This window comes from Amaranthus tricolor, chromosome 12 (assembly GCF_026212465.1).
Source record: "Amaranthus tricolor cultivar Red isolate AtriRed21 chromosome 12, ASM2621246v1, whole genome shotgun sequence".
In the NCBI taxonomy this organism is placed as follows: Eukaryota; Viridiplantae; Streptophyta; class Magnoliopsida; order Caryophyllales; family Amaranthaceae; genus Amaranthus; species Amaranthus tricolor.
The window spans coordinates 17,761,362-17,776,512 of record NC_080058.1 but is presented as its reverse complement, the minus strand read 5'-3'; the positions used below and the strand labels follow the sequence as shown (position 1 = coordinate 17,776,512).

At 31.6% G+C, this 15,151-nt stretch overlaps 1 protein-coding gene and 1 long non-coding RNA gene across 2 annotated transcripts; both read right to left on the bottom strand.

Annotated features, from left to right (window-relative positions):
- Nucleotides 1–5,928: 5,928 nt before the first annotated feature.
- On the bottom strand, nucleotides 5,929–10,111 carry LOC130828213 (probable 3-beta-hydroxysteroid-Delta(8),Delta(7)-isomerase). Its single transcript, XM_057694069.1, has 5 exons — nucleotides 10,004–10,111; nucleotides 9,697–9,866; nucleotides 6,721–6,867; nucleotides 6,505–6,613; nucleotides 5,929–6,367 (listed from the first exon to the last, which is right to left on the bottom strand). Exons 2-5 carry the CDS (start codon nucleotides 9,830–9,832, stop codon nucleotides 6,106–6,108), a joined length of 654 nt encoding a protein of 217 aa, XP_057550052.1. The 5' UTR covers nucleotides 9,833–9,866; nucleotides 10,004–10,111; the 3' UTR covers nucleotides 5,929–6,105.
- Nucleotides 10,112–13,216: 3,105 nt separating this feature from the next.
- Nucleotides 13,217–14,858, bottom strand: LOC130828212 (uncharacterized). Its single transcript, XR_009047343.1, has 2 exons — nucleotides 14,253–14,858; nucleotides 13,217–13,988 (listed from the first exon to the last, which is right to left on the bottom strand). It is a non-coding gene; the product is annotated as an uncharacterized LOC130828212 (long non-coding RNA).
- Nucleotides 14,859–15,151: the final 293 nt, after the last annotated feature.

Sequence of the window (15,151 nt, the reverse complement as noted above, 5' to 3'; positions counted from 1 at the left end):
ATCGACTAACTAAGTATTAATAATTCATTTTTATTTTTCGTTTTTTAAAAAAATTGATAATTTAATGGGGCGTTACAGATACCTTTGTCACCAAAGCCGATTTCACTGGTGATGATTCATACGGATTGCACTACGGCTTTTGGTATAGCTTATAGAAAAGTGTACAACGGTAACTCTTGTCATATTGCTCTTAGACATAGTCTAGTACAAGATCTTATCACGCATGGGGTCACGACTCTTGGCTATGTGAGCACTAATTTCAATTTGCCTAGTTTTTCACAAAGCCTATGAGTAAGGTTTCAAATGAACAAGCGTTGATTGAGATTTATTTATGTCAATGAATTTTAAAGGAAAGTCTAAGTTCACACACAAGTAGCATTGTGTCTTGCATTCAATGTGGTAAAATCCTTTTAGACTTTGAATGCAACAAGGATGAATGACCCATAGTTTCTTTGGACCGTAGTGACAAGGTAGTCGTCTAATAAAGTTCTCAAGGTCAAGGCTTGAAAAGATCTTGGTGTATCTAGTTATAGGGATATGTTTAGTGAGAACCTACCTTTGTATGTTTGATGTTTTAGCCGCTTCAAGTAGTCAAGATCGATATATCCGAATATGATAAACTCATGAATAGATATGGACACGACCCTATATAATGCGTCAAGGTAAATGACTATGTGTTATTGGTTTTATGTATATTTAACCTTCAAGTGGTTGGATGGAGTAATTGATTCAATCTGTAGGGACATCATTCTAGTTTAATCACTTATGAAGAGTTTTATACTAGGCGTTAATTCAATTCGTAGAGATCACATTAGCCTTAATGCATGAAACATGATTATTTGGTTAGTTTGTAAAAGAAGGAGGTCAGCTTATACTCTAAATGGGGAGGATTGTTTAACATTTAAAGTATATAGACCTAGATTATATATATTACTTACTTTAAATAGTAGTGGGACAAATATACTATTAATAGTAAGTCCAAATATGCCTTAAAAGTAAAATCGCAAAAAGGAGACAGAACAAAACGACGAGTCGTTGCTTAGTTCTGCCTGTGTAATTTTTGTACAGAACCAAAGCCGAGTCAGCTTTGGGTTGAAAGCCGAGTTGACTTTTCTAGCGATGGCTTGTCGCCAGGGGCTGTTACTCGTCGCCCACTACTGTCAATTATTTTCGCGGTTTTGTTAATTTATTTTATTAGTGTTGCTTGAGTTCAATCACCACTTATGGCTGTTAACTTCTGATTAGAAGTTATTTCTGGATGAAACACCCATTATGTTTCATCGATAAGCATCAGCGAATCATCCCTTTAGTTCATATGCTTTGTTTTGATGCAACACACTTATTTCATGGAGAGGAATTGCTTGATACTCCTCTCTATAAATAGAGGGAGTATGCTAGGGCCATTACATCCCATATTTTTTTTTAATCATTTTCTCATTTCTTCCTTAAGAACTTCTTTTGTTCTTGTTCTTCTTTCCTTGATATTATATTAAGAGAGTAATTATCTTTTAATATAATCAAAGTTATTAATCCATTGCAATACTTGACTTAACTATTGCAATATCTTTTGTGCTAGGAAGTTATTGTATAAATTGAATTTCATTGTAAATTTCATCATCATCCCAAACACCTTTGTAGGAAAAATATCACAACAGGAAATTACATTAACGTCTTCTACAAATATCGAGTTTTCGAGTGACTACATTCATTGTCACAATCATATCTACATAGTTTCTTGGTAAAATAGAAGAGTTCAAGGCGATCAACAAAGGAATTACAAATAGTCTAGATACCATCTTGTAACATATTTGTCATATAACATTATGGTAATAATATCTAATAGTTATTTAATTTTGCAACGCGCGGTGCTCCATTTTGTAGCATTAACTATAAAAAATGATATGCCTTAAGTTAGCAATTAGCTAAAGTTCTATAATTTTATAACTATATAATTGTATAACTGTAGAATTGTATTGAGGCATTAATGATAATAACTAATTTCATTCGTATTTTCTTGAAGGATGGAGGGGATACTATTTTTAATTAGTTTTATTTGGGGTGATCTTCCATCATTTCATGTATTTCAATTTTGTAATATTTGACATATCAAAAAATTAAAATAAATATAGAATCATTGTATGTTGTAATTTTTATCGATCATCATCATAGATATCCATCGTATCCCGCTCACTAAAACTATAATCAGGCTCTGGAAGGGATGAAAAACGGTAATAATGATGGGCATAGGTCGGCTCTAGCTAGACCCAGATCCAGAACTTTATTTTTTATTGATCTAGATCCGGACCCAAATCCATAGCATCTGAAAAATTTGGACCCAGATCCAGACAATTAGGGTCTGGCGGGTCTAGCGTCTAGATCTGGGTCCAAAACAATTTTCTTTATTTTTTTTCCTGAAAATTTTTTAGAAATATATTAGATAATTTTCGACCATTGGTATAAAATAAATTAAGCATTTTCGATTAATGATCTTCTAATACTTTATACTAATTGAATGAATAAATATATAAAGTTTTCCAACAGTCAAGTTTTTATAACGAAATATTTATCAAGTCTTTTAATTTTTAAAGTATAGATACAACAACCACATTTCAATGACATGAACCAATAAAGTTCAAAATACATAATGTTCTGAATATAACAAAATTCCAAATCAAACAATAAAATTCACATGATAGCCAATATATAATTTTTTTAAAAAAAAGATGTAAATGGATCCATGGGTCGGATTTGGGTCTCAAACGTGTGGGACCCAAATTGGACCTTAGTCATGGACTCAGATTTGACCTGGATCCATAGGGTCCAAAAAATAGGTGGATTCAAACACTTAAAATAGGGTCGGGTCGGGTCAAATCTAGACCCTTAGGGTCCGAGACCCATACTCAACCCTAGACGGCAACCCATATGCTTAAAGAAGTCGGCTTGAGACAGACGCTCAAATAGCTAGATTCCTACAATGAGAGAGAATGAGTGAAACTAAACTCGCAAGTCTGTCTTACAACACAAGTTGAACCAGTAGCATAATAAATAATCAAAAAAGATAAATACATAAATGAATGAGTAAATCAGTGATCATCGAAATAAAAAAAATACAGGAACACAAACAGATATGTAAGGAAAGTATCAAAATGTTTACTACTCCGTCCATTTTTTTTTGTTCTTCCCGGCCCGTTTACTTTTTACACAAATTTCAAAGCAAATTTTGAACCTCAATATCTCTTAATACACATAATAAAAAATTATTAAAAATACATGTAAAAAAGTATACATTAAGATGAATCTAACAAGATCTCACACGAATATATTTTATCTTCTAAATATGTGTCAAAAACATTAATTAAATTTATCTTTACTTAAGGTGAAATATTTCAAATGGGAAGAACATTAGGGAACGGGGGAGTAAAATTTAACAAATAATTAAAAAAAATAAAGTGGAAGGAAAAATTCCAAATGACTCATAACTTTTCAAATTGCTTTTTTCACCAAAAACAAAACAACAAAGTTGACTTTTTAAAAGTCAACAACAAAAACATAATTCCTTCGTTCATTAAATTTCCATAATGAATGTTCACGGAAATTAAGAAAATTAGAATCTTTTAGATAGTGGAGATAATATTTTATTAAAAAATAAATTTGATGGAGGAAAAGTGAGGACCATAAATATTAAACAAATATTAAAAGAAAGTTAGTGGAAAATATATGGGAACCACAACTAATAAAAAATTATTCTTATAAAGTTTGTGGAAAACATGTGGGGACTATAAGGAATATAAAAATGTTGAAATGAAGTTAGTGGAAGATATGTGAGGACCATAAGAATTATTAAATTATTAAAATGAGGATGGGTAAGGTTATTTTTGTCCAAAATTGGTGATATAAATGAAAAGATTTATTATAGAAATAACAAACAAAACACCCAAAATAAAAAGTGGAAACTTTTTTAAGGAACGGAAAGAGTAGTAATTTCATATTTAAAAACCAACACATTTGTAAAAAGTTAGTAGGGTTTCAAAATTTAGAAGACCAAAATACATAAATGGAAAATGCTAGCAATATCCTCATGTAACTATATGAAAATAATATCCGGCCTATTTTAATTAAGTAAAATGATAGTCATAGTCCTTTAAAATTATATTAATATAAAACAAAAAATGTAAATTAAATATTAATTATACCAATTTAAGCTTAATTTATTGACAAATTTTAACTTCAAAATCAAATAATAAAACTGTTAAAACAAGTGCCAATATTCATATGAATGACATTAACTTTAATTATATTATCGAGCATGCTTTATCATGTACATTGGAGGAGGATGGTGAAGATGTGTCGAGTTGTGTTGGATTAAGGTTTTGAACGATCAATGAGGTGCTTAACATGAAGCAAATAAGGCTTCACTAAAGGTGGGAACCATGCCTTGAACGAGGCAAGGGTTGCTCGCTCGAGGCAACATGAAAAAGCAAGTTAGAGTGCCCAAGATGAGGGGGCTCATTCATTCGAGCACATGTGAAATTAGCCAATATAAGCTTTCTAATGAAAGTGCTTGTTCGAGCACTTTAGTGCCTTGAATGAGCACTTTGCCTAGGATGCTTTTTCAGACTGTTTTATGCACAGTTTAAGGCATTAAAAGGGAGTATTGGGGGGTAATTAATCTAGGAATAATGGTGGGCATTATTTCTATGTTTATTGCTAGGTTTATTGTTCATGTTTAATATGCATTAAGAGGGTGTTTCATAGCTAAGATTCATGTATGTTAATTGTAGGGTGTTAATTATGTTTTAATGGTGCATTGAGTGTGGTTTTAAGAATAATGTTTTCCTTCCTCTATAAAAGGGAACATCATTCATAAAACAAAGCACCATAAACACATATTGTGAGAGAGCTTTACTTTGGTTGAAACTTGAGAGTGTTCATCATTATTTAAACAATTTGTGATCTTGAGAGGATTGGTCTTAAGATAAGGGGAGGTTATTACTCTACAAAATCTCACTTTTGTAAAAATTACCTAAAACAATATTTTTGTTAAAAACTACCTACAAAATTTAATTTTTTGTCAAATAGTACCTTTAACTATACCATCACTTATTTCGTTAGTATTTCAAATTTAACGAAAAAATGTCGGAAATTAAAACACATCACGTGTCAATGCCATCTTTATTCCCAAAACACATTTTCCCCAAATTAATTACACCGAACTATTTATTTAAGTTAAGGTTTTCGAAGCTTACCCAAATGCAGCATCATCTTCCCCAAACGCACAGTAGTAAGTCCATCATCTTTCATTAATGCGATTTCCGCCATTGATACAAATGAAGTTAGGAGATGAACAATTTAAAGCATACATGAAGAAGGAGAAATTTTAAAGCTTCAACACACAATTTTAATGGAGAAGAAAAGGAAGAAGATAAAGGAGTGTAATTTTCAAAACTAGGATTCAATTGAGTTGAATGAAGAAGCTGCTGCTTCAAATGCTATAATGAGTGCCTTTAGTGACTTGCACACAACAGGAAAAAACAGAAAATAGACGGTTTCGTTATAAGATACTCTTTGACAAAGAAAATATAAAAATTTCTAAGTACTTTTTGACAAAAAAATTTGTTCTACGTAATTTTTCACAAAAGTATGTTTTTTTTAGATAGTTTCTAACAATTTTCCCTATTTTTATACTATCAGATAATTAGGTTCTGGTAAGAAGGTGAAGAAGATTTAAGATGAGTTAGAGACACAGCAAGAATGCAATTAGGTTCTGGTTCCCAACATGGAAATTCACTTTTTAAAAATTTGTTGACAACTATTAACAATTCTTTACTATGTGAGCTACGTGTTAAAATATTTTTTTAATAAATAATTAAGTATGAATACGTTTGGATAAATAAATACTCATAAAATAAATTAGAAAAAAAAAATATGCATGAGAAATATAACTGAACGTTATATGAAAAATAAATGAGGGAATTCAAATCCAATGACTATTTATATGAATTTTCGCGACCATAATGAGCTGAAACCAAGTAAAACAAGAACTGAAAGCTTGCTAAAAAGCACGAAAAAAAAAAAAGAAAAACCATCGCAACATTGTTGCCAAGTTCATTGGACTTTTTTCTTATTACTATTTCTATTTTCGGATTCACATATGTTTCTCCAACATCTAACAATTATAAGGAAAGGTATCAATGCCCATGGTGAATTTGCTCCAACGTAGTATGCGTAGTAGTACAAAGGACTCGCCCAAAAATGGTCCCCTTCCAAAATCGCGGTTATGTAATATATAACTACACCATAGATTTGGCCCACAGAAATCACCAATTGAAGAACATATCTATAGCTCTTGTGAGCAGCTATAGCATACCTGCATGCACAACATTATAGATCTACTCGTATTCAGTTCCACCCGTGTCATATTTAATATTGGTACCAAAAGGATGAAAAATTACAAGTACTTAAGTCCGAGAAACAGACCATAGATGTCGATCTGCTCTTACTTACGCTGCTAAAAGGCAGGCAGGGCCCCAAGCAACAGCTGTTGCCATTTCAACAGAAACTATAGCAGAGTCAAAAGAGGCGTATCTGGAATCGCCTTTGCTGTACTCTTTCCCTGTGATATCCAAAATATCAAACAAAATGCGGTGAGCAAATATATCTCGGTCTAAAAGCCGTGGAGGAAAAAATCTTATAAAGGTGAAGGATGAACAATAGCATTACAAATTTCTGCCAAGTAAAAACCATTTTTGTCCTTGATGAAATTGGGTGTGAAGGCAAAGTATCCCTCGATGATTATATGTATTAAGCCACAGAAAGTAAACCAGAATATGAGCAGCTTTTCGAGTTTTGTTGTCTTTGAAAATAACCCTGCGTTACAGAAACTGGTGATTGAAAATTGCGATACAAAAAATAATTTTAAAAGCACTAGATATAGAGATAGCGAATACTACTAGTAATTACAACTGCATAGCATCTAAATTAAACAAAACAATTACCGAGTTCAAATGTCTCCTAACAAAGAGTTTGTTTCTACCTATAAAAAGGTGGATGGCGAAAATGTGACCATGAATAATAATGATACTAGCAAGGTTGTTGGCATTTCTAATGTTTTTATTAAGATGCATGATGTAGTTGTCAGGATAATGTCATACAGAATGCAAAAGGCTCACTAAGTTTGATGAGAGATATGATGGTTGGAAGATTGTATCTGTTACAAGGTTCCATGATTACCGGATCGGTTAATGTTTCCACCTCTATAATGACGGATTATGATACCAAACTTTGACGTTAAGACTTGGGCATATGAGTGAGCATAAGATGAACGAGTTATGTAAACAAGGAGCAGAAAGAGTCTTGGTACATTCTTCTTTTGTGAATATTGTGTTTATGGGATGCACAAGAGAGTAAGCTTCAAACATGTTGTACATATCACTAACGGCCCGTTTGGTTAGTGGTACTAAATGGTGGTAATGGGAATGATTTATAATGTAAATTTTCATGCTATGTATCATGTCAATGAAAGTTTGATCTTTACAATTTTTCATTACCACCTAATACCACAAGTTTAAGTGGTAATAAATTGGAATGAATTTTGTGAAGAAAATGAACTTGTTAAAGGAGAATAAGTATGGTCATTACATTTATCAAGTGATATTCTTACCAAAATTACACTAACATTTCATTATCATTCCCACCATTTGGTACCGGTTACCAAACGGGCCATAAGGGTATCTTGGATTACATTGATTTTGACCTATGAGGTCTAGCAAAGAGAATTTCCTTAGGTGGATGCAGCTACCTACTCACATCATAGATGATTACTTAGGAAGGTGTGTTGTTATTCCATCAAGACTAATGGAATCATTATCTCCTAATGTGCAGCAGTCCAAGTGGCAAGTAAGTCCGACAAAACGGTACATTGTGGATTGGCATTTTCCTTACCAACAATATCTCTTAATTACAAACGTGGAAAATTACACTATAAGCATACCAACAATGTTAAGTTATTTCATTAAGACTAAGGTTGAGGTATGGGCTATGGCATTGATAGAGCACATTATTCCTTGTTTAATTGCTATGTTTATTGTTGTTTATTGTCATACTTATTGTAATGGTTAATGTTGATGTTAAATGTGTGGCTTAATAGTGATTTATGATGTGGTTCTAGAATGATGTACTCCTTGCCTATAAAAGGATACAATATCATTCATAGAACAAAATCACCACAAACACCATATTGAGAGAATTCTATTACATTGTAAGAAATTGAGAGTGTTCTTTGTTCTAGTATTTGTGATCTTGAGAGGATCGTCTCAAGATAGGGGAAGTTTAGTTATAGTTGTATTGTTGAATCCAATGATAAATAAAACTACATTTGAAGGGGAGAGATATCCAAGATACCTCATAAACACTTGTGTTCATCTTTCCTTATCGTTTTCATCTTGTTTTTTAGTTAGATAACCTCTTGAAGCTTTCATTTCAATTACTTTTCTATGATCATTGTTATGTCACTCGAATCGCTTACACTTCAACATGCACATTCAAACTTGACACTTTTGTTTAGACCAAAAATAAGAAAATTATTCATAAAAAACCGAAGGTAAAGCTATGCTACCTTGATTCTTTTTTCATCTAAAGAGCAATAATTGACACACTAGTATGGGTATGTGGGAACATTCACACTTCATTTTAGGTACAATTTTCGTAAAAGTAGTCGATTTGGAGTGTTGGACACTTGAACTTATACTCGACACCATATCAAATAGACTAAGTTTGACATCAACACCAATTTTTAGCCGTAGGAGTTTGGACCTTAAAAGTCTTCCTAGTGAAAGAAGAACAATCACTGAAGTAACTAGTGTTGCAACTTATGACCTTTGCTAAGTACTTTTCGTAAATCTGAAACAGGGAAATAAAAAGTTGCCTTAAAAAGTTTTTCCTCTTCATATTCTAAAATGCGAGTAAAGGTGCTAATTTACACACCAAGATAGAAATAATGATAGTAGTTGGAAGCAAATCTACATGAGTAAAATGTGAAAAGAAACACAGACTCATCTTGTTTGTCATGGCATGTCTAAATAAGGCATATATTGTGATGATACTTTTGGTCAGCTGTTAAGTCACCTATTATTTGCATTGTGTTGAATTTGGCTAAGCTCTAGCTAGGCAATGGTTCACTCATCAACTTGACGTAAAAAATGTTTTTCTTCTTTAAGATTTGCAGGAAACTGTGGGCATGCATAAGCCACCAAAAGTGATAGTTCAATCTTTACCTTACCTATCGCGTGAGAATCAAATATAATATACTTCTTTATGTTAATGATCTTATTCTTGTTACTTCTCTATTGGAGACAACATAATTTTACTCGATCTAGACATTGTATATGCAATAATTCAAGTTATGCATGACCTTTGGCTGCCTGATTTTGATGCATTGAAAAGAATCATGCGCTATGTTCTTAGCGCATTGTTTTACACCATATCAACATCAACCACTAGAATGATCAATGGTGATTCATTTATCACATAAAACATAGAAGCCTAACAATGCAAGACTAATTATTTGCAAGAAGTAATTAAATTAATCTTGAAATTTGCTTACATAATTGTAAAAAGGCCATCTAAATCAGTGTATAGCAAAAAAAAAGACCTCAATTTCCAAATAAAATAAGTAATGGAAGGAAAAAAGAAATATACCAGAAATAATCCATGAGATGGAAAAAACAATGATCGAAGCAGCAGCAAAAATACCCAAAATTGATAAAGCAGATAGAAAATTGGGAACATAACCAGGCAAGATTAGATCTTTAGGAGAATAAGGATGACCCTCCATTAGAACTCTCTTTTTTAGATCTTATGTTTTCCTCCTAATTCACAAAAAAAAAAAAAAAAAAAAAAAAAAGTTAGGGAAATAAACAGTGGATTGAACATAATAATTGCCCACAAATTAGATTATTTAAGGAAAAGAATAAAATTGAAAGCAACAATAAATTTGCGAGTTCACCTGTGTGGGACAGAAATGAAGATGAATTCTTGAGTGTACACTCTGAAACTGGCGAAGTGCCAACATGCCAAAATTAAATAACCAGTTTTGTATTAGAACCAATAGTTGGTGACCATATACTCATTAAAAGTAGCACTATACTGGAATACACGGACACTTCTCTGGACTGGCGTGTCCCGTGTCGGACACGTGTCGGACACGGACACGCGACGGACACGCGAAAATCCGTGTCCGACACGTCAAATGAAGTGTCCAATATTTTAATATTTTTTAGGACACGCGGACACGGCAAGGACACGGCAAGGGACACGGCAAGCAGTCAAGGACACGTTTTTTTAAAAAAATAAATAAATAAATAAATAAAATTTCTTTTTTCCTCTTCTTTCTCTGCCACCACATGTGAGCGCCGCTAGCATCGCCGCCTTCTCCTTCAATATGTGCGCCACAATCACTAATGAGTACTGACATCCTCACCTTCTTTGCTCCTCTACTCATGCATTTAGGCCACCGCAGCAGGCCACAAACCACGCACCACCATTTGTTGCCCCAAACCGCACCACAATCACTTAAAATTTGTAAATTACTTATGTTGATTGGTTAGTATTATTATGTTCATCACTAATTCTTAAATGAGACGGTCTCACATATATACTTTTTGTTTTAAAGTGATCATTTATAACATTTAAATGATTACTTACAATTTGAAATGAGAAGATTCTATTTGTCTTGGCATGGCGGATTTTTCTCTCAATGAGCCCGAGTTGGAAACTACTTTTGTAGCAGAGGATGATGATGGATGTCATATGGATGATGTGTGATGATCAAACTTAAATTTACCTATTTTATTTGGTTTTCTTTGATTTGGTTTGTATAACTAATTTTAAATACTCATGTTGTTTATTTGGTACTTATTTGCATTTTATGTGAGTTTTATGTTTTTAAAGTGTTTATTTACATATATCAAATGAAAGATTGTAAAATTATCTTTAATTTGATATATTTATTATATTACCATTTTCGTGTCCCCGTGTCCGCCATTTTTAAGTTGGCGTTTTCCCGTACCCGTATCGTGTCCGTGTCCGTTTTAGTGCAACCTAGGCACTATACTTTAATTAAAAAAAAAGAGACTAACTACCAATTGAAAATAATTTAGCGTACTCATGGCATTATACTCAGTAAGAATAAGACAGTTTGGCTGGAACAACACTTTATAAACACACAACAAAAAATTACACAACCAAGTACTCTTTTGGATACATATAACAATTTTTCTTCAAGTGCAATCAAGAGTTTCTCATTGGTTGGAACAACAACAATATAAGGCTTACACACTAAATAAATGGTAATAAGATCAACCTACTAAACACATATTACTTTTTCTTACTAAAATCAAATCAGATCATGCCATTTCACATCCATTAGAAACATCTTGATCACAATAGACGACACCAAATTAGATTAGGCCAAAATTAAATTAGATCATAAATCTAATGAGATTATGTTATGTTTGAGAATTATATTTTCATTTGGAATCTAGAATTGACTTAAATTTAGTATTTCGCAAATTATTAAAAATCCAATTTAGACTTGTATCAATTCCACCATGATATTAAAGTTACTTAAAATTGAGAATTTGAAAATTACAACTTCCCACATCTTGTCATTCAAAACTTTTTCATTTATGATTTTATAATCGAAATCTACAATTTAAAATAAAAATACTTATTTTCAAACATAACCATAGATAATAGCAAATCAAACAAGACAATATCTTACTACTTATTCTTATCACTTATCTTTATTATTAATAATGTTATCAATTATCATCTATAGTTAACAATAAATTTTTCATATATATATATATATATATATATATATATATATATATATATATATATATATATATATATATGTATATATATATATATATATGTATATATATATATATATATGTATAGATATATATATATATATATATATATATATATATATATATATATGTATATATATATATATATATATATGTATATATATATATATATATGTATATATATATATATATGTATATATATATATATATGTATATATATATATATGTATATATATATATATATATATGTATATATATATATATATGTATATATATATATATATGTATATATATATATATATGTATATATATATATATATGTATATATATATATATGTATATATATATATATATATATATATATATATATATATATATATATATATATATATATATATATATATATATATATATATATATATATATATATATATATATATGAATAATTTGCGAATTATAAATTTAAAGTTTATTTTTTGCGAATTAGAGCCACCAAAGTATTAAAATTTATAAGTTTATGCTAAAAACACTGAACTGATCTTACCACTTAACCTAAAATTCTGACCACCAAATTAGTCGGAATTCTGTGCTTTGACTTGAACCTGCGAATATTGATATTTTAGTGGCTGTATTTGCAAAGTGGAAGATTTTAAAACTGTAATTCGCAAATTATACTATATACAATGAGCACCTAATATTGAAAACTTCCATTTTACTTAACTTATTATAGCTTGTATCCTCCATTTTTCAAATTAGGGGATAATTCATTAAATTTTTTATTTATTAAGGTTTCCCTCAAATTATAAAACAATAGTAGAAAATGTGTATTAACTGATGATTTGTCATTGTAATATTTTCATGCTCTGTTTAGAATTTTGGTGTCTATACACTACAACAAAAATCTTTTTTAGCAACTATAAAAGTCGTTGCAAAAAACAGCTTTTTGTTGCTAAACGTGTTTTTTGCAACGACTTTAGTTGTTGCGTGTAGTAGCTATGTACGGTCGTAGCCAAAGGTTTTGGCAATGATTTTCGCAGTTGCAAAAGTTTGGAGTTTGCGCAATGACCTTTAATATTGTAAAAAATTACTTGTAGCAATTTCTTACGCCTTTATTACAACGAGAAAAGTCGTTGCCAAAACTTTTATATTTTTCGCAACAACAATTATCGTTGTTAAAAAATCATTTTTTGCAACAACTTTCCTTGTTGCAGGATAATGTATTTTTCTCAACCAACTCTATTATTCGGAAAATTTTTAGGTAATAATTGATATCGCTATTTTTTGCAACGACTATATCATTGCGAACTACTTGCAACATTTTTCGCAACAACTTCAAATTTCTCTGGCAACAAACCGAAATCATTGTAAAATATTATCATTATGTTATTTACAAATATACAACATTACTTTATAAAAAATATATAGAACCAACAATTAGAGTAATTATTACAAATTGGTTTTAATTTCAATGGAATGAATATCTGTAAGTCAATGAGAACAAATCCTGCATTCACAATAGCAAATGTTGTCTATGTCATGCTTGCTGCTGAGTGAGCTTGTTGATGTCGTTGATGTTGCGTGCTGATGCTATTGGTGTTTTATCGTGGCTGCTACTGCGTGTATCGAGGTTGCTGTTGTTGTTACTGCCGCGTGCAGCTGCTGCTGTCGTGTGTCGAGCTTGTTGTTGCCGTTAATGTGACATGCTGCTGCTGTTGTCATTGTCGTTGCTGCTGCTGTGCATGTCGAGAATTTTGCTGTCAGTTTTGTCGTGTGCTGTGACTGATGATGTTGCCGATGTCGTGGATGCTGCTGTCGAAAGTCAAAGTTGCTGCTGTCGTTGATACCACGTGTTGCAGCAGCTGCTCTTTTGCGGCTGTTGCTGTCCCAGTTGCTGCTGGTGAAGTGCTGTCGAAAGTTCAATACTAAAAGCATAATTCAAAGCAGGGCATCAAAAATAGCTACATGACAACAAATTCAACAATTAATTTGCAGGATAAAAGTACTGGAACCATAAAATGCATCTCCAAAGCAAACATGTCATGCCCATCCTCAATCCTCCGAGATCAAACAAGAAACAACATCAAACATTGCTTCCTCATAATCTCTTGCCTCATCCTGCATCATAAAACCCAATTACCCAACATCAAACAATCAACAAAATAATCCGAACAAATTGTCAAAGCAAACCAACAAAAATTAAACCCTAATCAACAAACTATCAAAATTATCAACAAACAAGATTAAACCTTAATCAAAAAATCCATATAATCAACCAATTATCAAAGTAAGTCAACAAATTAACAAAAGCAAATCAACAATAGCGTGAAAAAGCAACAGAAGAGAAAAGGAAGCAAATTTCAAATCAGAAAAGCATAAAACCATTGCTGCAAAGGTTATTGATTCGTAATCTGAAATCAGAAAATCAAATCAACAGCATCAAAAGAGAAAGTAAACTCGATCAAAGAACAAGAAACTTCTTAACCCTAAAACAAAACTTTTAATTGGGGCAGCAAACATGGAATCAAGGGCTGCGTGGGTTTGGAAGTGGTGGCGTTGGGTTGTGCGGTGGATGTGGGTGGCAGACATGGTGGCGTGACGGAAGAAGGGATATTGTTAATATTAGACATAATCTGGGAAAGTATTCCACATATAAACTTAGCATGATAAAGAAAGTTCTAGATTAATAGATAAATTAAAAAGCTCATTTGTGTAATATGAGTTCTAGAAGACAATGAGTAAAATTGATGTAGAGAATGCTAGAGCTTATGGACTATTTTAATTAAATGTATGTAGGAGCTTGTGAAATAGTCTAAATAACATAGTTTAGCCCACTTAGCACTAGTATAAATAGCAAGTGTCAATTAGTATGTTGCGTGATGAAGAGAGGCACAATTAAAAGTGAGTTGAAAACACAAAGTGAGAGTATTATGAAGTGAGTGTGTGAGTTTTAGTCCAAGTGTAAGTGTCCCAAAATAATTGTGTCGAGTGTGTGTACTCTAAAATATAAATTGTCCTTCTTATAAATTGAATTGTGTGTATAAAAATAAAATTACGTTTTTAATTACTATACCATGAGTGTCATTGGGAATTATTTTTCCTCCATTTGGTATCAGAGCTAGGTTGAGAAGACTTTCTTGAAGGGAAAAAGTTTTGAGTAGAGGAATTTGAGAAGGAACACAGCTACAAGCTTGCAAAAATTTGAAATCCTATTATTTGATGGAAAGATCAATTTTATTGTTTGGAAAGAGTACGATAGAGGATTGGTTGGTACAACAATA

What these genes read in the sequence shown, in the direction of transcription:
- LOC130828213 (XM_057694069.1), bottom strand. Translation starts at nt 9,832, where the DNA reads ATGGAGGGTCATCCTTATTCTCCTAAAGATCTAATCTTGCCTGGTTAT. An exon ending in TTTTTACTTGGCAGAAATTT is followed by an intron (nt 6,614 to 6,720) that starts GTAATGCTATTG and finishes TGGATATCACAG; the next exon opens with GGAAAGAGTACAGCAAAGGC. An exon ending in CCTGCCTGCCTTTTAGCAGC is followed by an intron (nt 6,368 to 6,504) that starts GTAAGTAAGAGC and finishes TTGTGCATGCAG; the next exon opens with GTATGCTATAGCTGCTCACA.